This window comes from Carica papaya, chromosome 8, assembly GCF_054855325.1.
Source record: "Carica papaya isolate Zhongbai chromosome 8, ASM5485532v1, whole genome shotgun sequence".
In the NCBI taxonomy this organism is placed as follows: domain Eukaryota; kingdom Viridiplantae; phylum Streptophyta; class Magnoliopsida; order Brassicales; family Caricaceae; genus Carica; species Carica papaya.
This window is the reverse complement of record NC_142316.1, coordinates 790,237-815,089: the sequence shown is the minus strand read 5'-3', so window position 1 is coordinate 815,089 and position 24,853 is coordinate 790,237. Positions and strand designations below refer to the sequence as shown.

Below are 24,853 nucleotides of genomic sequence, written 5' to 3'. Positions count from 1 at the left end.
TAAACAATCAAATATTATTGATGCAAAGTATTTCAAATTGGACATCAAACTGAGTATTTGCTCAAATCAGTGCACATATCAATACAAACCTCACAAGATACTGGACACAAGACCATGCAAAATATTTCACGACAGAAGAATAGAATTACATTTATTAACCAGATATCAATTGCAGCTGAAGCACTCACAGATTGTTTCAGCACTTACCTTTGAGTCGCAAAGTAAAGGCTTTCAAAGCTAGTAGAACTTCCTTCAACCTCTTGGTTGAAGCCTCATCAATCAGATTGCCATCCGCATCAAATTTTGCAGGAGGCTCAAATGCTTTCACAAAAAACTCAGGCTTGTTAATGAAATGTAAATCAAGAAATACTCCAATTTGACGGAGATGACGTTGTCCTAGAGCACCACCAAAGCTTCCTCCTGCACTTATAATGGCAGCAGCTTTGTCTGCCCAGACATTTGGTGGTCTGGAAGCCCAATCAATTGCATTCTTAAGAGGTGCTGGTTCAAACATTTACAGAAAAAATACATATATATAAGAAGATAGGAAACGATGACGAAACTGTTTAATTTTCTATTGAAAATCCTCACATATACAAGCCTAAATCATAAAGGTGATATACTGGAAAGAGAATTGTCAATCATAATCGAAACAAAATTCTTCTAAGCTAAGGATTTGCTTAGATTTGATTGTAAACCAAACATGCCAGCATGGAGGAGCCACTACTTCATTTATTCTGTCAACACCAGCATCATCACAAACATTTTGTACTCAACAATCTAAATTGAGACAAAATTCAATCACCATGATCAGTTTCTTTCTTACACTTCTTTTAAATAAAATGAGCTGAGATGAGATTGATTTCTGAGGAGATAAATGTGTAGGTTCATACTGACAGAAGGCATATTAATTCTCTTGTCATGTGGATTAACATACCCAGAGCTCATGGTACTTCTTATTCTCAATCTACTTGGGACCAGCAAGGGACCGAGGATCCAAACCTAAAAAAAGATGGTACCATCTAGTCCAAGACATTTTTCTCTCCGCAATCAATGCAACTGTATAACAACTATCTCTATCCTACATTATCCCCAACATTGAGTAACGATCCTCTGTACTTCTATACTTTATACTGACAGAAGGCATATTAATAAGGATTAGGTGTCTATTCTATCCAAATGTACTTTGCTTGGTTCTTTTGTTTTTGTCTTCTACTTCAAGGATATCTTGTCCTCTTACTTTCATCTTTAACTCCTTTCTCCCCTTTAATAATATTTCTTTTTATTAAAAATATACTTCATAAATCTCAACTAATTCCCAAATATACCAAAAGTTTTGAAAAATATAATTGAATGTATAGAAATATTTTCAACATTCAAAAATATAAAATTTTTCTTAGTTGTGATAATCATATTATTTTTTGAGGAGAAGTGATAATCATATTACAATCAAATTCTTCAAAACAGTATTACAAACATAAATATTAGGTAAAGCACTTTCAATATCATTTCACAAGAAACATATTATCAAACTCTACAATTACTTATGACAACAGTAATCTTTTAACAGCACCCAACCGAAATTAATAGTAAGTTTCCTTTCTAGAAGAAATTTCTGCAACAAAAAGGGAGCCATAAATGTTAAATTAGCAAGCTCTTGGTTGAGATTCACAGCTGACAAAGAGGAAAAGAATAAAGAATGCAGTATACCATCTAAAGACCATTACCAGGAAAGGACAACACAAATTGAGGAGCAGAATTTTGTGTCAATCAGTCATGGCCAGAAGTTTATTTTAGGAGGAGATCTAACATTGTACTGATGCTGCTTTCTTAAGCCAGCAAATGCCATTTTGGAAATGGACTATGATTGGCATTAAAAAAGTCATGATCATCCCTTGCAATGAGAAGGTAAATAATGGAATCATACGTGGGAGAGGAGAGACTTCACTGGCAATGGCAAAAATAGGGGAACTGCCCGATCATGCCTTGTCCAGACAGCTAATTCATTTTTATATTCCCTTCATTTTTCTCTTTTATCTGCACAACTAAAAATTGCCCCCCTTCTTTTCTCATTTCCAGATTAAACTCTTCATCTTATTATACCAATGAAGTTAACAGCTGGAACTGAATAAATGCTCTGTCCAATCATAGCTACAAATTGAGTGAACCAGATTCATATTCTACAAAATTAACTGATTCAGATTCATATTCATAGAGGTTAGTATCATGGATCAGTAACATTACTATCCTAATAGTCCTTTAACCTATTAAGGTGAGTTTTGCTGGTCCAACACTGAATGAAGTGTTAACCACCTCCTCATCCTACGCTATGAAATAAAAATGATCAAATTTGAAGTGACTCGCTGATCCCCCAGTGATACATAGATAATCAATTAAAAGGATATTAAATGTATACAAACAAAATGAGAAGATAAAGAATATATTCTTTCTTATATAGCCTGCATTTCATCCCTTTGTTTTTCTTTGACTCAAAAGAATCTTTCTAGAAAAATTATTCCATTCCTTTCCTGGCACCAGCCAAAACTTAGTGAAGACGTAATTTTCTCAAGCTAAAACTGTTATTTTTCACCTTTTTGTCCACTACAAGTGAAAAACTGGGTTAACCGAATCTGAAACTAAATTCATACAAGCCTTTATTAAATAAAAAAGTTAGTCATATATTTTACGAAGATTGTTTGATTCGATTCATGTAATCGTGCGAAAATGCGTAGTATAACATGCAGGAAACACTGTTTGATTCGATTCATGTATAAACAAAGTGTAAAGACAGTACGAGTAACAGAGTAGTTGTACTCAGGGGAGGCGAATAGGTAGCAATCAGCGTCGAGAATCTTTTGACGAAAAGCTTCAACTACTGGGGGAAAGGTACCATCGACCTCGAGATCCGTGTTGATCATCGGCAGCACCGAAATGTCGACCTGCTCTATTTGCAATCCGTTGATCGACTGCCTGCTTATCTCCGTCGCTGCACTCATCACCACCAGATCAAAGCCAAACTATACATATATACACATGTACAGGTAATAGTACATATACAGACAACATATATACATATATATATATATGGATATATAGATTAGATAGATAGATAGAGAGAGAGAGAGAGTATACCAGCGCGCAGGAGGCCTCTGTTGAAAGAAGCTTTACGAAGAGAACCACAAAGAGCTACAACTTTTATGAGTGGAGAAGCCGCTGTTGCTGCCTCCATTTTCTACTTCTGTACAAACCAGGAACAAAAACGTGTAATCGGAATCGCCACCAGTTTTATAAAAGTCAGAAGAAAGAACGTTGTGTAATTTTTCGTATTCCTAAAATGCCCCCGTTAAAGATACGAAAAATACAAAAACTTTAAGGGCATTTTTGTAATTTCGTTCTATTTTAAAATTCACGCAGGGGAACGAAATGATTATTAATTTATTTTATTTTATTTAAAATATTTTCATTAACTTTCTCTTATAATAAAATATTTTTTTTAATTAAAACAAAGACTATTAAGTTGCAAAATTAATGACAATCTCGTTTCTCGAATTAATTACAATCCGAGTAATGCAAGTAGAGTCGTGAACTTTCCTTCTTTCTTAAGGTCTTTTTCTCTCTTTCGTGTCGAGTTATTTTCTAAATATTTTTCTTTACAATATTTCGAATTCAAAACATTTAAACCGGATTCACAATGAAAAACTTTGATTTTCACGAGAGAAACTTAAAAGGTCAAGGGATTGTCGCTTGGCATGATAAATGCAAGAAAATACCTCTCTACTAGTCCATAACGTAAGCAATGATTATATCGTATCTTAAGTATTCAAACTGAATTCACTACAGAAAATCTTGATTTTTCAATACGAGAAGCTTACATTGACATTGAGAGATTATCGTTTTGACATGATAACTGCAAGAAAATATCTCTCAACTAACCCATAACATAAGCGATGATTATATTATACTTTTAAAACGATTCTCGTATTAAACTTTTTACTATTTGTCATGTAGTTGATATAATTGTAGTTTCAAAATATTGTTAACTCTACTGTAAAAAAATCCCTCAAGACGAAATTTTCGTAAATTCGAATGTAATTGATGAACATTTGTAATCAAGTCTCCAACTAGATGAGAAATCGTGAAGATGTAAACATCGTTCAATTTTCTTCGTTAACCCGGAATAGTCAACGTTGTTTGTCTATCCCCTATTAATAAGATAGAGAAAATAATGAAATTTTTTTTCGTTAAGAGGGAATTACCTTCAATCATTTATTTTAGTTAAAAACGTAAAAATGTTAAATTGATGTGCTGTGTGAAAAATCAAATAAAAAATTACTTACAAGATTAAATTTAGTAAAAAAATAAAATAAAACCTGAAATAATGTTCTAAATTTAAATAACATCAAGGATCTGAAACAGGGTGGATATTTTGAAGATATCGGAAGGCAGAGAGAAGTATCTGAAGTTCAAAAACACCTATATCTCATTAATACCCTTTTTCTTCTTGACCAAATGATATATATATATATATAGATATATGCAAGAACAAACCCTAGAAAGTTTTTTGATTTATTCACACCTAACAAAATCAAATTTGAGTGGATATATCCCCTCCTCTTGCCATCTTTTCTTCAAACCACTTACAGAAACAATCCTGCAAGACCTCCTTCATCCATGGGTACCGGCAACTTTGAACTGCTTCGGGAATGGTTAGCCACTGCCTCGTTCGGGTGCTTTGTTCAGGCCATGACTCGAGCTCCTCTTTTACAAACAAAGCAAACACTGCAGCTTTACATAAACCTTCTGGACTAAACTCATCCTGGTGAGTTTTGCTCTTGAAGTGATAATATCCTAAAAAAATCCTGAAACTCAGAAACATTAACAAGAGTTTATCTACTTTTAGTACTACAGGATCTCAATAAATCGGAGAATGCAAGCTCTCAAAGACAATTGTCCTTCCCAAAAGAAAAGAACAAAATCTCAATACCCGAAAAGTAACAGACCTATCTCCAAGACATCAAACAATAAAGATGAAGTGCCTCATGCATTGTCATCAATTTTTCTCTTTACGCAGATAATCCACCTCCGAATGTGTCAGAAAAACGAGAATATTAGTGAGCGCTAAAGGAATCAGATAGCGATGATGGTGCTGTAACGCAAGTATAGTAAACACGTAACCTAACGTCCATTAAATGTAAACATCAATGTACATACACATCACGTGGATATCCAAAACTACCGATACTGAAGCTAACACTCCACAAAGTGCATAAAATCATATAGATATCTAATCTATTTCAAGACCCTCAACCTCAACAAATGAAACACTCCGTGACAGTTATACCGTATAATTAAAATTGGGGACGATGGGTGGGGGGCAGAAGGAAAGAAAAGTCCATATCAAACTGATGAACAAGTTTTACCATTAGATCCCCACGGACTCCAGCTTCCCTCGATAGCTTCCCTTGCTGCAGACTCCTCAACAGTTTCATCATCCTCCCAGCCACCCTATTCAGATAGTACGAAAAAACAAATCATATGCAAAGCATAATAATGAACAATTACTCACTCTAAAAGTACAAAGAAAAAATTTATATGCAATCACCAAGTGTTTCTAAGGCAAGATACACATGACTGCCAAAAAGATCCCAAGAGCCATTATGCATACAACCTAGGCATTATGGAATAAGAACCTCTCTAAGGATTTTCTCTCTCATGGAATCAAACATAAAACATTATTGTTTCACAACATTCCCTAACATGTATAACAGCTTGAGGAGAAGACACTTTGCAATGGTTTTTTTTTTTTTTAAATATGAAGACACTTTAGAATGTTGAACAAATCGTCTTCCATTTTCAAGTATCCTTCCAATATCTAAGTTACGGTACTAGCAGTTTATAATCTATTGAACGCTCACTAGAGTATTCTATTTGATATTATAATATTCCAAAATTTGCATTAAGTGTAATATCCGAATCCGAAATTTAGGTCAGAATCAATTTTAACATTCTAAAATATATAAAAAAATTTATTTTTAAATTAATTTATTTGAATTTTTATTAAATTTATAGAAAAATTAAGTTAGAAATGAAATTGAAAATAATTTTTAAAAAAATAGGTGAAAATTTGGGTTTGGATGGTATTTTTATAAAAAAAAAATTAGAAACTAAAGATCAGAGTGCAAATAGGAAAAATTGTGCCACGTAAGATTGTCCAGTCAGCAACCCCGACGAATCGGAGCACGCCGCGTGGTAAGGCACGCTGATGTCGGTGCCACGCGGACGATCCACATGCCCCGCAATCGAATGACGTAGGATTGATCCCGCGCGCGTGGACGGTCCGGATTTGTTTTCCTTTTAAACGCGATCGGACGTTCGAGATCAATCGCGATGGACGGTGCAAATTCATTTTCTCCTCAAATGCGATCGGACAGTCAAGATCAAATCGCGATGGACGACTGAGATTCATTTCCTTCTTAAGTGCGATGGACGGACGAGATTGATCGCGATGGACGGCTCAAATCAAAATGGGATGAGTATAAATACTTCGCCTCACACGGGAACCAAAACTCTAGCTGCCAGCCTCCGTCGGAGAAAAAAAACCAGACGTCGGAGAAGGAGGTCGACCATCGATCATCACCGCACTGGAACCACCGCCAACTGCCAAAAGAGGTAAAAATTTTCTCTACCCGCTCGGAATTTGATTCAGAGCACCCCTATGGCCAAATCAGAGCAAAAGGGACAGTGGGTGAGTCAGAAACCACGAGCAAAGCTCAATAGAGCCGTCGTGGCCAAAGTCCCAAAACCCATCCGATGAACCCCTTCTCGATTTCCGTTTAATGAGATTTTTCGATCATTGTATTCACCATTCTTTTCTGTGCCGGTTGGCCGAAGAAAAAATCTCAGTCGTGAAAAAGAACCGGCGAAGCCGTCGCACCCGGAGGTCCCCACCACTCGGACACTCTTCAAAAGTCAATGAAGATCGTTTTAGAATGCTTAGTTATTTATTTTTTGTTTATTTTTTTTTTACTTCCGTTTGTTATTTTAGAAGGGACATTCTCATATTCTTATTGGACATTCTAAATTATTGTGTAAGAAATGTAAACCCTTACTCTATTATTTCGCTTCCGCATTTAATTTCTAACTTTATTTCCATTTAAATTCTAGGTCTTTACATTAAACTTTTCCTTTTACCATCCCTTAAACTAACAAGCATTAACTAACACCCTTGAAGGCCCCTTCCACCTAATTAGAACATAACAAGAAGAAAGCCCTTTCGTTTCTATTTGCAATCCTAGTGGATAAAACATTTGCAGAAGTTACTCCCTCAAAGTATCCAATGGTAAGTTGAAAATATGAGTTCAAACCTATTGAATTCACCAGACTGTCTGCTATATCCAGACTGTGATGATAATGGACAAAAGAGCTACTAGTACTTTATGATAGAGACAATTGGCCCTAAAGGCAAAAATTATCATCCTCCAAATTGATGCCAATTAATGCTTAAAATCAAAGATTAGACTAACACCTCGAGTATCAATAATCATGAGTTTTCTGCTTCCTGAATATTAGTTATTAAACACAAGGATACTTGAGCTTCCTCGATTATAATTGAGCAATCTTCAGTAGATTAATCTTTCTAAATTAAGGGAAATGTTAATAGTCCAGGTTAATCCTCCAAAGAGAAACCTAAGATTATCTGCGTTGTCTAATTTTTGCTTTCCATTGTTATTTTTTCTTCTGTTTCAGCTGGATACCTTATCCGTTGTTTTTGTTGTAATGTTCTCTTCTTCTTCTTAATAATACCTATTTTTCTATTAAAAAATGAAACATATTAAAAAAACAATTTCGCTATGAACTTCGGAAACTCAATGTCCATAGATGCTATGAAAAATGTAAGTAGGAGTTTGAGCTAACGAAACACTCAATAAAAGGGAACTCAAGGTCCTTCAAATGTTAACAAGAATCCTGGAGGACATGGATAAACATGACAACTAAATAAAAGGCATTTATTGTGTACTGTTTATTTGTGAATAAGAAAGATTTATTTTCACATCATATCAAGCAATCCACTCTCTGGATTTTTTACAGCCCTGATTGCTGAACCTTCTTTTTCCATAGCCTTCATTGCTGAAGTGAAAAACTCATCATCATCCTTCATTGTTGATTATAGGCCCTTGTGGCCAAAAACCCTTCTTCGACTTCCTTTTTCCTTTTCTACAAAAATTCAAGAAATCTTTGGAAGTTCCTCAAACCTTACGTTACCACTATTGAATTCCACGACTGTGGAACATTAGCGATCGAATTGAAAAACTATCTTCAGTGATCACTTATCCTGAGAATATTTCTCAGCAGAAAATGAATATTGAGTCATCTAACTGGAAAAAGTCCAAAACCAAAAGAAAGTTCAATGAACAGGATGAGACTCTAGCCATTTGGCTTTGGAATACAAAGCAAATTGAAATCTGTAGGAATTGCATGTTTCTCACAACTACTAGAGAGATTTATAAAGCTATTTGCCAAACATACTCTAAACAAAAGATACTGCTCTAACCTACCAAATTAAGACTAAAATATCAGCTACTAAGGAAGGTTCACTCTCTCACAGAACACATTTTTTTAAATACACTCTCACAGAATACAATAAAATTTTGTGGCTTGAAATGGATTATTATCAAAATAGTAAGATGAAATGCAGTGATAAAAATGCAGTTGTCATAAGCTTTCTCAAAAGAGAAAGAATCTTTGAACTCATTGCAGGCTTTGAGGCAAAGCTTAGTCATATCAACATTCAGGTTCTAACAAAGGAGACATTACCCTCTCTAAATGAGAATTTTTAATAATCCATGCTAAGGAGAGCCAAAGAACAGTAACACTCAATTCCAAATAGTAGATGGCTCAGCCGTGATATCTACAAAATTCATGGATGGTAGACTCAAGGCTAATCAAGGGCAGTATGGTAAAATTGATAATAAAATATAATAATACCCCAACCCATTTAACCATGAAGGAATTAGAAGCAGATATTGTAAGAAGCCATGCCGCACGACGGAGAATTTCTTTAAATTCCATGGGACTCAAGTTCTCAGCCAAAATGGGGGTTTTAAAGGATAACCCTGAAATCAAGAACACCTCATAAATGGTGAAGGGAAAAAAATGAGAGATACAGTAACATTATTAAAAATAGAGACAGAATAAGGAAAACAAAGGACTAGCCATCCTCACAAAAGAAAAAAGAAAAGGAAACATAGGATAAGAACTTGGACAATTAAATAAAGAATAGTTGGTTAATCTCTATAAAGCAGACAAAGAACAATCTTTAAAAATGTCTATGTACCTTAGTGCAAAAAGACACCAAAAGGGGAAGCCTGTCCCAGAGAAACATAGAAGGGGAAAAATAAACACCAAAGATTTCTCTTCCGAACCAAATCACCAACACTCAGCATAAATAGGCTGCCCCACAAAGACTTACCTCCTTCCTCCTAATAATACCAATGAGAATCAGAAGAATTAAACCCCTCACTATAGAGAGTGGAAATCAAATGTACAGTCGCCAGAGATTGATCTCCTATCGGTTTCTCTATTTGAAATAAAAGTAATATCTATCTATAGGCGCCAAGCGGGTCAAACCTATACACAAAAATATTTACATATTTAGCAAAATATCAATCAGTTCCCCAAGATCTTCACAAAAATAAAGATGATGACTCTTAAACAACCTAGGGTCCAGAACCATGTACTTATGAGACTATTAAAATTAGCTTGTATACCCTTGAAAGCTCTCATGTTTTTTTCTTTCCAAATCACTGTAGCCAAAGGAATAAGGTTGGCCGAGTTCTTCACTTTACTGATCCATTGCATGCCTAAATCTCATCCCTTGTACCAACCATCACCTAATTAATACCTAAGAGACTATCACCTAATTAATACCCACGAGACTTTTTTTTTTTTTTGAAGTAAAAGTATAATATGTATTGCTATAAGCACCAAATGGTGCAGTTCATGTACAATTATTTACAGCTTAATCCTCCAAACAGAAAGTGTTCCTAAACATTTGGACCATAATTGGAGGATGACCTGAAAGCAAAAATTCTAGGGTCCTAAGCCATCAATTTTTCAGTCATCAAAACCCTTTGTATCCTCAATTCCTTCAAAAGCTCTACAATTCCTTAACTTTCCATACAACTCACAAAATACTAAGAGGAATAATGTCTACCAAAAAAAAAGCAGCTTTTTAAACTCTTCCAAGCCCCAATCTCCTCCCTTACCGATCCCGACATAATCCAACTGATCCCTAGGCATCTGTACACCCCACACCACAGTGGATAAGTAGCAGGATAGTGAAGCAGAAGGTGGCAGCAAGACTCTTCAGCCTGTTTGCATGGGTAGCAAGCATTAACCAAAGTGAGACACCTTCTCTTTAATTTATCAATTGTTAATATACACTTTCCCAAGCGAAAATAGAAACCCGATAAGGCACCTTAGCCTTCCAAATCTGTTTGAACGGGAAAAAATTTCTTTACCATCAATCAATTATGCTGACTCATCATGCTGCATCAATTTTTTGTACCAAGATTTCACCGTGAACACCCTTTTTTTTGTGATATTCCACAAAGGCTTATCCACATTGTTGCCCAAATTGATACCAGCTACGATCTTCATCAAATTTTCATACTCCAGCAACTCCCAGTCATTTAAATTACGACTCACCACCACCTCCCAAGATCATTTTCCATTCTTATTTCTCTGAAAACAATCTGAAACACGGGCAGCCTTGTGGGTGGAGATAGCATAAACATTGGAAAATCTATCTTTGAGTGGACCCCCTTCCAACCAATCATCATTCCAGAAACTGATCTGCAACCCATTACCAACCTTTCAAAGAATTTGGTTCATAAAATTTGCTTTGCCCATTTCAATTTTTTTCCACAAACATTTACTGTGAGTCCTCTGCCCCCCAAGAGTCAGCCACCCAAACGCATCCACCCCATATTTAGAGGCAGTCATTTTCCTCCACATAGCGTTATCCTCATTCATGAATCTCCATAACCATTTACCCTGCAAAGCTTGATTCATCTCAATCAAAGACCGAATCCCTAATCCACCTTTCTATAAAGGTTTTTTCAATTCATTCCAAACGACCAAATGAAACTTTCTAGCATCCACAGAATCACCACAAAGAAATTTTGACTGTATAGCTTCCAATTTTTTAGCAACACTAGCTGGAATAGTAAACAAAGATAGGTAATAAATTGGCAAGTTGCTTAGTGTGTTTTTTACTAAAGTCAAACGGCTTCCTTTAGAGAGCAACCCCCATCTCCAACCAGTACGTCTCCTCTCAACATGGCTGATAACCGGTTCCCAAACCCTTTGATCTTTGTGATTGGCACCCAGAGGTAACCCAAGGCACTTAATAGGAAAATTTGATGATTTACAGCCCATAACCTCAGCCAAATTCAAATGTTGCTCCATATCACCCATCTCTATAAATTCATATTTTACCAAATTTATTTTCAGACCAGAAACCACTTGAAAACCCATAAAAATACATCTGATACTCATCACCGCGGTGTTCTCCAGTTTACAGAAAAGAAAGACGTCATCTTCAAAAAATAGATGTGCGATCTCCTCCTTACAGCTTCCATCACCAACGTGCAGGCCCCAAAAAAAGTCCAGTTCCCTAGCTTTTAGAAGTATTCTATTCAAAGCCTCCATTACCACAATAAACAAAAGTGGTGATAATGGGTCCCCTTGTCTCAATCCGTTTGCAGGCCTAAAAAATTCTGAAGGTTCTCCATTTATGACTACCGCATAAGACACCGAGGTGATACAAGTAGTAATCCATTTTCTTATACCCAAGAGGCTATAAGAAAGAGTTCACAATCTATAAGCAAATAGACACTAAAATGTGATATGTTTGCATGATCTATATCCCTCTTGCACAAAGAATAACCATTAGCCAGAATCTTGTCCTTCCAAATCTTCTTATACAAGGTTAAAGTGCACTATTTAGTTGTCTCCCAAGCAAGAAAAGCCACTCTAAGTGATGCTTTAAATTTTCAACTCTTCTTACAAGGAAAATCAGTGCATATTTCCTCTCTCTTGGCCAAGTGGTAATAGAAGGATTTAACAGAGAAAATTCCCCCTAGCATTGAGCCTCCGAATGAGGTAATTCCCGATCCCAACAAGAATACATCTGGAGAGGGTACGAAAAAGAGCCTCATACTTGTTGATTTCCAAGTCATTAAGATTCCTAGTGATCTCCACGCCCCATGCATCATTCCTCAACGAGACATAAAAAGACTCCTGGATTGAGGCCTCCTTGTGTCAAGCGATAGCATAGATATGAGGAATTAAGACTTAAGCATCCTGAGATACAGCTACTTATCATGCCACAAACAACCCATTTCACCGTATTCCACCCACCAGTTAATATAATCCTGGAACTCTAGAGTCTCTCCCCACACAAATGTTCTTCTAGATCCTAGTGCCATGAAGCCTAGATGGGCAACTTGTGAACCATCCTCTTCCTTCCATGTTGAATTTGGCGCATATCACTCTCCTCCAAAAGCTTACTTGCTCCTTCATAAACCTCCATAGTCACTTCTCTTGAAGAGCCTTGTTAACATCAACGAACAACTTCAACCCCAAGGCTCCCCATGTTGGAGATATCCTATCAGTTTTATCTCCAGCCTAATCTATAACAATGTATACTTCAATTTGTGTATGTTATATAAACAATGTATAAACATCACTTATTTTTTGAGTCAAGTTATGTATTAATAATCTCCGTATTGTCACATTCAAACAGCTGAAATATAAACCTCAGGCTTATATAAGCACATATTCACAGTGGAAAAACCGCAAGAAAACAAATGCAAAAGGCCAAGGATGTGCACCAAATAATCAACAGAAGGCAGCCAATCAACCCACAAGAACATAGACACATACAGACATCGATATATGCATATATAGTTATATGTACATGTGTATGTATATGAGAAGAAGTGGTAAGGGGTGGTTAACAATACCCGGCAACAAGGCGATAACAACCCTCGTATCGTTGCTGAAGCCGACCAGTACGGACCACTAAATCAGACATACTAAGAACCCAAAATCACTTGAAAACCCTTAAAAGTCTCGGCCTTTCTTCGATGGTAGTTCCATGGCAAACCGGAGATCTGTTGCAAAATCTGACAACGCTAACGACTAGAGAGGACAACAACGATACTTGCTCGACCATTGCTGCGTTCCTGAGATTCGACGGCCGGGACCAATGTCGTCGTTGAACATGATCCCACGGGTGGGGGGAACGTTAGGGTTTGGTGATGTTTCTGGAGGGGGATCAAAATGGGAGAAGAAGGAGAGCGCCAATAACGGATCGTACGGTGGGGGGTAGTTAAAGTCACGGGACTGTCATGGCTGATGGATCAATGCACGGGACCCACATTTCAACTGTAAATACCAGTATTAAATACAAATTTTAGTTTTGAATTTTATATCTAACACAAAATTAATACATGTTGTTGTATTTAAAAATTAATGAAGTAGTCTAATGTCGGAGGGGAAGTGAGTTATGGCGCAGTCCCACGAGATTTTTCTAGCGCTGTTTTGATTATGTTCTCGTAACGGATTAACAGTTGTCGGTCGTCATATCTAGTAGAAACAATGAGATATCGTTAGATTTTTGCTCTATATCGTATTTAAGATCGAAGAGCATAGTACAGTGAAGGTTGATTCTCGAATAGTTCAAAAAGTTTCGACAGTGAAAAAAGAAAGATCACTCGAAATTTAAATTTATAATCGCATATTGTTGAGCGCTCCTATAATAGTTCGAGCTACTCGTTTCTTTTCGTACGTTTATAATTATTGATTTAATTTTATGATTTTTTTAAAAAAAATTTAAAAAATTTTTAAAATTTTATTTTTCTTTCGTTATCACAATTTTATACTCAAATTTTTATTTTTAAATAATAAATAGTGAATTATTTTTTGAAGTCTCGTGTTTTGTGAAACTCTTCTAAGCATTAATTAAAATTATCGGTCTGTCCAATTACTCCGAAATAATAAATTAAATTAAAATAAAAATTAATTTTCGATGGCTTAATTAACTTATAATAAAATAAATTTATAAATATCTTTTCTTATATAAATAGAGGAACTCAAAAAGGGGATAAGCATATGAGGGTTATCCAAACCCAAACTTGGATTATACTCCACGAGAATTCTAATTTCCAGCGTATGGATAAAATTCCCCCAGCATCCAAACAAGTCCCAATTGATATCTTCAATATTTCTCTCCTTCTCCCCTCCTAAAACCCATTCAGAAATCTCTCTAAAAAAAAAATGGCGCTGCTGCAAGCCATTTGCTCGTTTCATGTCTCACCATTTCAGATTTCACAGAACTCACCGTATCGATGTTTCTTGAGAAGCCATCAACAGAACCCACTTTTCTCTGCTAAAACTACCATTGCCATCACTCAGAACAGACCCTCTTCCCTGTCGACGCAGCCCAGAAGGTTGTTTTGTACTCCATCTCGCGGCAAGTACGTCAGAGAAGACTATCTTGTGGTATGTTTCTTTATTTTCCGCCTTCAGCTCTTCCTTTTGATTTTTTCCCCGGGAAATGCCATGAACTTTTTTCTTGTTCGCAGAGTACCCATTAAATGTGGTTTGCGTTATCCTCTACGTTCTACTTATTGCTTTTTGTTTTTGTGGTAAAAATGTTGTTTTCCGTGAAATTTGTGAGCATTAGTACAGTGAGTTTGTCCCCAGACTGAGAAAGGAAAAATTTTGTTTGGGATTCTAAGAGGGGCTTTGGCTATTAGCTAATCGTCTGTTCTGTTTTTCTCCTGAAATGTGAGGTTTTAATACGTCTTATGCTGTTTGGTTTGACCAGAAAAAGTTGTCAGCACAAGAAGTGCAGGATCTGGTGAAGGGGGAGAGGAATGTGCCGCTAATTATTGATTTCTACGCAACATGGTGTGGACCCTGTATCTTGATGGCTCAAGAACTTGAGATGGTAGTGTTAATGTTTCTTCAGAATTATTTACATCCTTTTTAGCTCTTTTTTTTCCTTTTTCTTTTTCATTTTTCTCAATGTTTATGCAATTTTACAATTTTGTGTACCCAGAGGAATGATCACAGAACATTTCATATGTAAAGAGTTTTTGATGGCGTGGAGAGTGATACGTCGAAGATTAGGAATTGATGATGTCATTATTTTGACTATCTTTTTGGGCCATGACATGTATAGGGTGGAGGATCTTGGACATGCCATAGATAATCTTACTTATCTATAAATATCTTTTGTATTCGGGTTGCACCCCATTGGTGCTATAGATTTAATATACTTTTTATCTTTTTATTTCAAAAAGATCTAATAAGTGAAGAATAGATTTGGCCTTGAGGTAATAGTCATAGTATTTGATCACAGTTTTTGGTGTGAATTGTGTAATACAAGTGTTTGTGCCTATGGTATATGGAGGCTGCCTGAATAAATCTAAGCTTGACTGCAAAACAGAAATCTAGTGCTATCTCTGGCCTTGGTGTAGGTGCAATTAGACATTGAGATGCAAGCCTAGAAGTCAGGATAATTCTTTGTGCATCATCATTTATAGACAGGTAGAATGACAAGAGTCTGATGCTGAACATGTAGAGCTTCTTGAATGTTGCTTCCCCATATGTGCATTGCTATCCAATTTAGTAAATCAAATGAACTAGGGGTATGAAGTAAGATGCAAAGACAACTTCCAGGGTTTAAAACCAAAGATTATTCAAATGCAAACGAGACAGCTTGGCCTTTGACAATTAACAAGTTTGTTGTTTCTTTTTTCCTTCCCTCACAATTTTTTTTTTTGCTTCACCGCGTTATAAATGTGAAGGAATCTTAAGGTCCGTTTCTCTGTGAAGTTTTGCGCAAAGCAAATTTGTATCTCATTTATGAACTTTTATGAGTTTCAATACACGGTTTCTTAGTTATGACTCTTGACTAAAGGATTTGTATTAATTTCAACTGGGGAAGTTTAGGCGTTTGCAAGTTTGTGAAAATGATTGAATCATACAAGGAGGTCAAGAGATAAGTTTCATTATGCTCGATGCTTCTCTTGGGCATGATTAAATCATATTTTTGGAGGCCATACTTGTAACATACTGTGATATCAACAGAAATATGTAATATGAGTTACAAGGCAAAAATTATGTGGCACTCATTCAGAAAAGAACTATTTATGAGAAATTGTTAGTCAGAATGTCTATTGACTCTCCCGAATTCTTCCATTGAAGAGAGGTCGACCCTTAACAAAATAGTGAGGGTTTAAAGCTGAACAGACCTGATCCTGGGGGGAAAAGATTAAGATCTACCTTGGAAGACTTTACAATTGTTTTCATGCCAGACTTGATATTATAGGTCCAAATTTTTTTGAAAAGAAAGAAGGTTTATTTCAACAGATAATGAGATCAAGTTATATATTAATAAAATTATGAAGAACTTTTAACTTTAACAGTCAGTCAGATATTTAACCACCTCATTTGTTCCTAAAACATGTGGTCTTTTTAACCAAAGCTTTTCATAACCAGCTTGTTGTTATGGCCTTTTGGAAGTGTCAATCTCTAGTTTGAGTTCATAATGCAGCTCGCAGTGGAGTATGAGAACAATGCAATGATTGTGAAAGTCGATACGGATGAGGAGTATGAATTTGCAAAGGACATGCAGGTAAGTTCAGAATTTTAGCTATTTCTTCTGGGCCGTAGTTCTTTTTTATTCGATTGACCTGCAGTACCACTACTCATTCATATATATATTTCCAGGTGTGTTCTTGAGATATTTTTGCTTATATATTGATTTCAGACTCTTCTGATTTCTATGGTGTTAGAACCTAATTGTAATGGACTGTTTTAGAACCTACATTTTCGAGTTTCTACTCGGATTTGGTTTTAATTTTGAAATGGCTGCAATTTTTTTTTTTTTTTACGAACTTCAATTTCTAATTAAAATTCTTCTTAGAATCTGAGTCAAATGAGGAAACATATTTATCTTCTCGTGTCTCAGGTTCGCGGTTTGCCAACCCTTTTTTTTATTAGTCCAGATCCGACCAAAGATGCAATCCGGACGGAGGGGCTGATTCCAATACAAATGATGCGAGATATCCTCGATAAGGAGATGTAAAGGAACATCTCTTGTGCAACAGATAAGACGGCTTCGACTTTTGTAACCAGTACGAAAATTTTGTAGGAAGTTGTTACTCGTGTACTTTCAAGTGTTGTTGTAGTCTTGATTAAACAATTTTGTAATTGATATATGTATAGATGGAATTGTAAGTACAACTGCTTGATTAAGAGAGTTACTACATCCAAGGAAGAAAGAAATTGTACCTACTTGTTTAAAAAATTATTAAAAAATGAAACTTCAAAGATAATTTTACTTGTTTAAGTGTCAAATTACATTAAAAAATTAAGACTAAATTGCATTATAATTTAAACTTATACTATTACATACAGAACTAGAACGTATTATGCTAAATACCTAGTTTAGTTTTCAAATCTTTAGCATTGTTTCGAAAGACTAATACAACCAAGTTTTAATCGAAAAACTATAAGAACCTTTTAAGTATTGTTTGAAAAATTAATTTATTCTTCATCATCTATTCCATGTTTTCTTCTTTAGCATTTCTAAATCTTAATTCTCTATCTTTTCACTCTCTTATGAAAATGGTTCTTAGATCTCATTCTACTCGATCGTTCGTTTATTTGAAAACAAATATATCTATTACTTATTTTGTTTTCGAAAAAGAAAATGAAACTTACAACTATTTGTAGAACTTGTTGATCAAATATCCAATGTGTTTTTTTATATGTTGCTTGGGGAGACAATCGAAAGATGGCAAGGTGAGTAGTGAATAAAGCAAAGATACAACAAGGTTAACACAAGAGGAGAAGAGCAAAAGTAGATTACGAAGCTTTGATTTTGCCTAAAGCCAAATAGAAGAGGAAATGAACATATGGTGAGGAAGCTAAAAAAGATAATCGAACAATTGGTGTTTTTTGGGGTGAACATTAAGGGAAAATAGTGAGAAAGAGAGAGCTTTAGGAATGAGAAATCAATGAGATTGTAATAATATTTGTTGAATAAGTTCGTAAAAGACAAGTGAAGCTAAAATGAAAAGAAAGAAAACAAGATTTGAAAAATAGAATATAACGTGAAAAAGACGATAGATAAGAAAAGTAAAAAGATGATGAAATTAAGTAGAATAAAAAAAAAGGCGAGATAAAAGAGGAATTGAAGATTTTATATCGTAAAGAAATAATTTTTATATCAGAAGAAACATGTTCAGAAACATACAAAATATATAATCGTATTTTTTAATATTACTTGCGAAAAAAAAGACATTCACAAATATAGTAAAAAATACTCTTGGACCTTAATATAACGTTTAATATATCACACGATGTGTCACTACAAAATCATATTGTCGAAATTTTTGAGAGCATAAATCTTTGAACTTCAAATTTCATATATGAAATTCTCTTTGTGACTAATGATTTTTTTTTTTAATCTGTATGTATACGTTGTTTTTTCTTTATTTAAACAACCCTTTAGATAAATCAAATTAAAAATCAAGTAAAATTCTCATGTTTCTCTTCGAACTACTTTTGAATATGTAATATATGTTTTTCCTTCCATATTTACTCTTAAAAGGGGGATTTTTTGAGTTGATCTTCTAAAATTTCTTTAAGTTTTTAAATACTTTTCATCCATTTCTTCTTTTGAAAGATTTGAGAGAAAAATCAAAGTAAAAATCTTATTTTTCCTTGAGTAAGGTTTGAAATTCCTAAAAAAGAATGCATACACACTTCTACAGCGAAACTTCTTGGAATTATTTTCCGAACTTCCTTATAATTTTCAATATTATTTATCTACTTATTTTTTAAAAAAAAAAATTTAAAAATTAATCGTAGAAATTTTATCTTCCTTCTTGACCGTTATTTTAAAATACGAAATTATTACACATATTCTTTGAGAGAAAATCGAAGATTCTTATTATAATATTTTATGTTTGTAAGAAACTTAATATAAGATAGAGTTATACACCAAGAAAACTAGATATAACTAAAAAAAAAAGTGTAAGAAATACTCTTAGATTAGTTTGTGTGGGTAAAAAAAATACGTATATGGTAAGTTAGATACCGAGAAAACTTATTATTATCATATTTTGTTAGTAATGGTAGAAAACTTGAGTAAAAGATGTAAACACGAGATTGTTGGCTAAACCTCTCTAAATTAATTTTGCAATCTCTTTTTCATTCTCTCTTGAATTTTTCACGATGCATTTAATTTACAAGTCGTAAATTAATTTACGCTCGTGTGATTAATTTATTTTTATATGTTTACTTTATTTATTTATTAAATATATTTGGTGCATAAATTGATCTATCTAACTTGAAAAAATTTTAACATAAAAAAACTTAAATTTTCCAGCATTTGGGAGATTAGTGCTGAATTAAACAACAAAATAAATGTATACAAAAAAAAACAAAAAAAAAATATATATATATATATGTATATATAGAATCCTTATGAAGACCTAAAAACGACAGACGACAAGTCTCTAAACGCAGCGACCTCCTTCCGACTAATTCTCCAACTGTTTAAACGACGACGTTTGCATCAACAACAACCTCAGCGGGAGAAAAAGCGAGCATCATGAGCGCAGCCATGATCCCAACAGGAAAGAACAAAAGCATCAACGGCGGAGGAGGAAGTGGCGGCAACATCAACGGCAGGACCACCATAGACGCCGCTAGAACCGCCAGCACCAGAACACTCATTCCGCTCAAACACCTTACCATCTGGCTATAATCAGCACAGTAAGAGCACCGATCATCTGCTCGCCACCCCCACCGTAACGACAGCCAACGATAACCCAAGAAAGAACGAGAAGAAACAAGAAAGAAGAAGATCGAAAGGGGAAATGGGTTTGAATTTTGAGAGGATTAACCGGTGGGAGGAGCTGATTTGTGGGGTTTAAATAATGGAGAAGTTGATGGGGAGAGGGAGATTAGAGTCTCCCGTTTTATAAACGATGTGGGACATAGAGGGTGGGGAGGCGTCAGAGGTTTTGGTCAAGATTTATCGAATCAGTGACAGATCCCAATGTATATACGTTCAGAACAATTTCCCAAGGCAAAATGAATGTTAAACAAGTTGATTGTCTGTTGTTATTCATTTCTTTACGTAGAATAAAAACAAGGGCAAAAAGGGTCATTAAAAAAATATTATATATACATATATATATACACACACACACACACACAGAAGATATCAGCAGCTGCCATTTGCTACTTTCGTAGTATATGATTTGATTTTCATAAAGGTAAGATGGTAAGAGATTGTAAAGTCTCTCTTGGTTTGTTTTTAAATATATAAATTACTTACCAATTTGTTCCATAAATTTTGGTTTATATTACATTTTATTAGTAAATATATTTTTAAATAATTTTTTTTTTCTTTAAAGTTCGGATTTAAGTTAGTTTGAATTCAAATTTACAAAAAAAAAATAACAGATTTCAAGTTTAACCTCCGTTTAAAATATATTTATACTTACGTAAATAAGTAGAATATATTATATTAATTAATATAATTACATTTATATTGATAAATATAATTAACACATATTATTATATATATATTAATAAATTTATTTTTTATTTTATTATTACTAAAAATATAATCATATTTATATTGATATAGTAAAATCGTCCCAAATCCGATTTTGTTTTGTTTTTTTTTTTTTATAAAAGCAAATATGATTTAGATCGGTACGATCTAATTAGAACCTACCTTATTTTTTATCCTTAATGCAAGTAGTTATTAATTTGTACACTCTAAGAATCAAGAACTATCGTTATAATCTTTTTCAGGGAATTCCATCCACAAACACAAAGTTTATGATCGATTAATAACAATTATAATCAATTAGTTATTAAAATAAAATTTCAATAATAATATTTTTAATAAAAAATTATATTATGTTTCGTAAAAAATAGCCGTATAAAGTATCGTTATCTTAAAAAGTAAAAATAGTTGTATTCGGTAGAAATAACAGTATGTATTGAATAATATAAAAATTATTTATTACGTAGTACTTTAATACCTGTAAAAACTATAATTAAAAAACTACGGAAAAATATTCCATGTGCAATAAAAGTCAACAAAAGTATATAACCAATTAAATTCCAATATTAACCCATGAAACCAAAAGAGTTGAATTTTCTTTATCAAGTAATTTGATGAATACAAAGTATATAACCCAAAAAGTAATTAGAATTAGTGGTGTTGTAAGTATAGGTTTGTTGTTGGTCAATTGTTGTATTTAACACGACTTGAGCTTCTTTTTTCTACAATTTAGCCACCTTAATCATGTGCTAAATATTGTACATAAAAGGCAAAACCAGCCCCCTGTTTTCTAAGTTTTTGAACTCTTGTTATATTTTTCTTATATTTTATTTTTTAAAAAAATTTTTTAAGTTTATCCACATGAACATAATATTCTTGTATATTTTATTTTTTTCTTAAATTTTCTTTTTATTTTTTTGGGTTTGATCCACATAAACATAATATTTTTGTTAAATTTTCTTTTTTAAAAAAAAAAATTGGGTTTGATCCACATGAACATAATATTCTTGTTTATTTTATTTTTTTGTTAAATTTTCTTTTTATTTTTTTTATTTTTTTGGGTTTGATCCACATGAACATAATATTTTGTTTATTTTATGTTTTTGTTAAATTTTCTTTTTTTTAAAAAAATTGGGTTTGATCCACATGAACATAATATTCTTGTTTATTTTATTTTTTGTTAAATTTTTTTTTTATTTTTTCTATTTTTTTGGGTTTGATCCACATGAACATAATATTTTGTTTATTTTATATTTTTGTTAAATTTTCTTTTTTAAAAAAAAAAATTGGGTTTGATCCACATGAACATAATATTCTTGTTTATTTTATTTTTTTGTTAAATTTTCTTTTTTTTTTCAATTTTTTTTGGGTTTGATCCACATGAACATAATATTTTTGTTTATTTTATGTTTTTGTTAAATTTTCTTTTTTTTTTCAATTTTTTTGGGTTTGATCCACATAAACATAATATTTTTGTTTATTTTATGTTTCTGTTAAATTTACTTTTTTAAAAAAAAAATTGGGTTTGATCCACATGAACATAATATTTTTGTATTTTTTATTTTTTTCTTAAATTTTCTTTTATTTTTTTGGGTTTGATCCACATGAACATAATATTCTTTTTTATTTTATGTTTTTGTTAAATTTTCTTTTTTTAAAAAAATATTGGATTTGATCCACATGAACATAATATTATTGTTTATTTTATTTTTTTCTTAAATTTTCTTTTTTTTTCAATTTTTTTGGGTTTGATCCACATGAACATAATATTCTTTTTTATTTTATGTTTTTGTTAAATTTTCTTTTTTTTAAAAAAAATTGGGTTTGATCCACATGAACATAATATTCTTGTTTATTTTCTTTTTTTTTTCAATTTTTTTGAGTTTGATCCACATGAACATAATATTCTTGTTTATTTTTATTTTTTCCTTAAATTTTCTTTTTTCTTTTTAATTTTTTGTTTAATTTTTTGGGTTGATCCACATGAACATAATATTTTTGTTTATCTTATTTTTTCTTAATCTTTTTTTTTTTTAAAAAAAATTGGGTTTGATTCACATGAACATAATATTCTTGTTGTATTAATTTTATGAATATTTTAATAACTGGATCTGTCTGAAAAAAGCAGCACAGTCACCCAAAAATACTGTATTATGTTACAATATATTGACAACACTATTCACAAGAGAGAGGATTTTATTAAATTGGGAAATGTCCATAACATATTTTCCTTATAGGATATCACAACATTTGGTGCATTGATATAATATAATATAATATAATATAATATAATATGATATGATACAATATAATATAGTATAATGGGGTAGGAAGAAGGTGAAGTGCCACTACATTAAAAAAACTTTGTATTTTGAAACATATTTAAATCATTTTTTCAAATTGGAAAAGAAATTAGAATTCACAATGGAATTGTTAAATTTCACATTTTAATATTACATATTACTTTTAGCAGATATATATATATATATTTAAAGTTAATATTATTATATTATTTATTACGGGTTCTATTTATTTTGAAACAAAAAATAATAATTTTTAATTAATAGAACGATTCAGAATTGAATTATCTTAATGATATATATATATATTTTTTAGTAAAAAAATATAATATATAATTATTTAAATCAGATATAATTATATTATTTGTTCCAAATGGTACCCATTTATACGTAAATGAAGAGAAACGAAAAGGAGAGGAGATGATTTTCGGTAAAATAGAAATAAACGCAAACCCTAATTAGTCTGTTAGAAGTGAAATCGAACATTAAAGAATATATTAATCTAATTATCCTTATTCAAATATTATAATATATTAATCTAAGTAAACTTTGTATAACCTACAAGTATACTACACTTAAAAATTAAATCTCCTTCGACCAGAATGCTCGATCGTGATCATGACAGGAGTATAACACTTTTTTAGAAAGACACGTTAAGTTTTAATTAATCATGTGTGCTTATATGTAAAAATTATTATGCATACAAGACTATCAAATTAATTAGACTCGTGTAATAGCGATATAATACAATTAAGTATATATTAAATTTTAATATATTAAATTAAAACGTAAACTTTTATAATGTAGAAAGCATATATGTAACTTTTAATTTTGTGATGAGTTAAATTAGAAATTTAAAAAGTTGTAATTTTTGAAGTGTTTTAACCAATATAGTATAATAGATATAAGGTAATACATACATAGATAAAGTGTAGATGAAGTTGGTGTATATATATATAATATATATATATATATAAATGCACTCATACACACTGATGCATATCATAAACTACAGAAAGTTGATAGCAACATACATGTGTTAAATATTTGTCATTTCATATGGTTTTGTTTTGTGTATACGCATATATATATATATATATATGTGTATATTATATTATATTATATTATATTTAAAAAAGAAAGTTCCCCAAAATCCAAGAATACTGGAAAGCATAATAAACAGCGGAGATGATGGAAGATAGGAGAGAGAAAGAAGAGAGAGAGAGGAAGTGTCTGAGTTCAATGCATGAGTCCTCTGTCAGCAAAAGAAGACGAAGAAGACAATCCCACGAACGATTTTCTCTTTGGTTTTCTCAGCACACAGAATCAGAATCCCAAATATGAGAAAGATATAAATATTCTGTATAATATTTTATTATATATATATATATTTTTTTTTCAAAAAACTATATATTCTCTGAAAATATTTTATTTTAAAAATTTGTAATTCAAAGATTTTGCATGCAATGCAAGTTGGTAAATTTGTTTTTAAAAAAATTAATAATTAAATTAATTTATAATAAATTTATTGTGATTTTATATGATTATTAACTGAATTTATTATATTTTAAAAAATAATAATGTAGTATATATGCGGTATAAATATTTCTTTCTGACTTAAAAATCCAGTTTTTGAAAATTTTTGGTTCAGCAATTAATAGTTAAAAAATGACTAAATAATTACAAAAATTGTATTATTAATTTAATTAATTAATTAAAAATCATTTTTCGAATTGTTTTTCAAAACATCCAAACGTGGTCTAACCGTTTTAACTTTTTCTGTTAGAAAATGAAATAAAATCGAATGATTAAATTAAACGAAAAATGTCAAAAACTAAATTGTAACAAATTTAAATATTATAAACTAATTTGATAATTTATC

The 24,853-nt window shown here is 32.3% G+C and overlaps 2 protein-coding genes and 1 long non-coding RNA gene across 14 annotated transcripts; 1 reads left to right on the top strand and 2 right to left on the bottom strand.

Moving 5' to 3' along the window:
- Window positions 1–3,291, bottom strand: LOC110820702 (NADPH:quinone oxidoreductase). 2 transcript variants are annotated; one of them, XM_022050284.2, is made up of 3 exons: window positions 3,133–3,291; window positions 2,795–2,986; window positions 1–501 (listed from the first exon to the last, which is right to left on the bottom strand). In XM_022050284.2, exons 1-3 carry the CDS (start codon window positions 3,227–3,229, stop codon window positions 197–199), a joined length of 594 nt encoding a protein of 197 aa, XP_021905976.2. In that variant the 5' UTR covers window positions 3,230–3,291; the 3' UTR covers window positions 1–196. The 2 variants fall into 2 exon arrangements, with proteins under 2 accessions (XP_021905976.2, XP_088065128.1); XM_088209002.1 differs by having other exon boundaries at window positions 2,795–3,017; window positions 3,133–3,269.
- Window positions 3,292–4,359: 1,068 nt separating this feature from the next.
- Window positions 4,360–13,403, bottom strand: LOC110820686 (uncharacterized). 10 transcript variants are annotated; one of them, XR_015813829.1, is made up of 5 exons: window positions 13,029–13,394; window positions 8,986–9,113; window positions 5,421–5,505; window positions 5,001–5,080; window positions 4,360–4,859 (listed from the first exon to the last, which is right to left on the bottom strand). It is a non-coding gene; the product is annotated as an uncharacterized LOC110820686 (long non-coding RNA). The 10 variants fall into 10 exon arrangements; XR_015813830.1 differs by having other exon boundaries at window positions 5,001–5,505; window positions 8,992–9,113; window positions 13,029–13,403; XR_015813832.1 differs by having other exon boundaries at window positions 5,001–5,505; window positions 9,001–9,113; window positions 13,029–13,403.
- Window positions 13,404–14,266: 863 nt separating this feature from the next.
- On the top strand, window positions 14,267–17,421 carry LOC110807514 (Thioredoxin z). Of its 2 annotated transcripts, XM_022032658.2 has the most exons (4): window positions 14,275–14,568; window positions 14,897–15,019; window positions 16,631–16,711; window positions 17,048–17,421. In XM_022032658.2, exons 1-4 carry the CDS (start codon window positions 14,344–14,346, stop codon window positions 17,162–17,164), a joined length of 546 nt encoding a protein of 181 aa, XP_021888350.1. In that variant the 5' UTR covers window positions 14,275–14,343; the 3' UTR covers window positions 17,165–17,421. The 2 variants fall into 2 exon arrangements, with proteins under 2 accessions (XP_088066022.1, XP_021888350.1); XM_088209896.1 differs by lacking the exon at window positions 16,631–16,711 and having other exon boundaries at window positions 14,267–14,568.
- Window positions 17,422–24,853: the final 7,432 nt, after the last annotated feature.

Coding starts and splice junctions, on each gene's coding strand:
- LOC110820702 (XM_022050284.2), bottom strand. CDS start 3,229: ATGGAGGCAGCAACAGCGGCTTCTCCACTCATAAAAGTTGTAGCTCTT. Junction 2,987..3,132: donor CAGAGGCCTCCTGCGCGCTG/GTATACTCTCTC, acceptor TGATGAGTGCAG/CGACGGAGATAAGCAGGCAG. Junction 502..2,794: donor GTACAACTACTCTGTTACTC/GTACTGTCTTTA, acceptor TGTTTGAACCAG/CACCTCTTAAGAATGCAATT.
- LOC110807514 (XM_022032658.2), top strand. CDS start 14,344: ATGGCGCTGCTGCAAGCCATTTGCTCGTTTCATGTCTCACCATTTCAG. Junction 14,569..14,896: donor TCAGAGAAGACTATCTTGTG/GTATGTTTCTTT, acceptor TGGTTTGACCAG/AAAAAGTTGTCAGCACAAGA. Junction 15,020..16,630: donor TGGCTCAAGAACTTGAGATG/GTAGTGTTAATG, acceptor TTCATAATGCAG/CTCGCAGTGGAGTATGAGAA.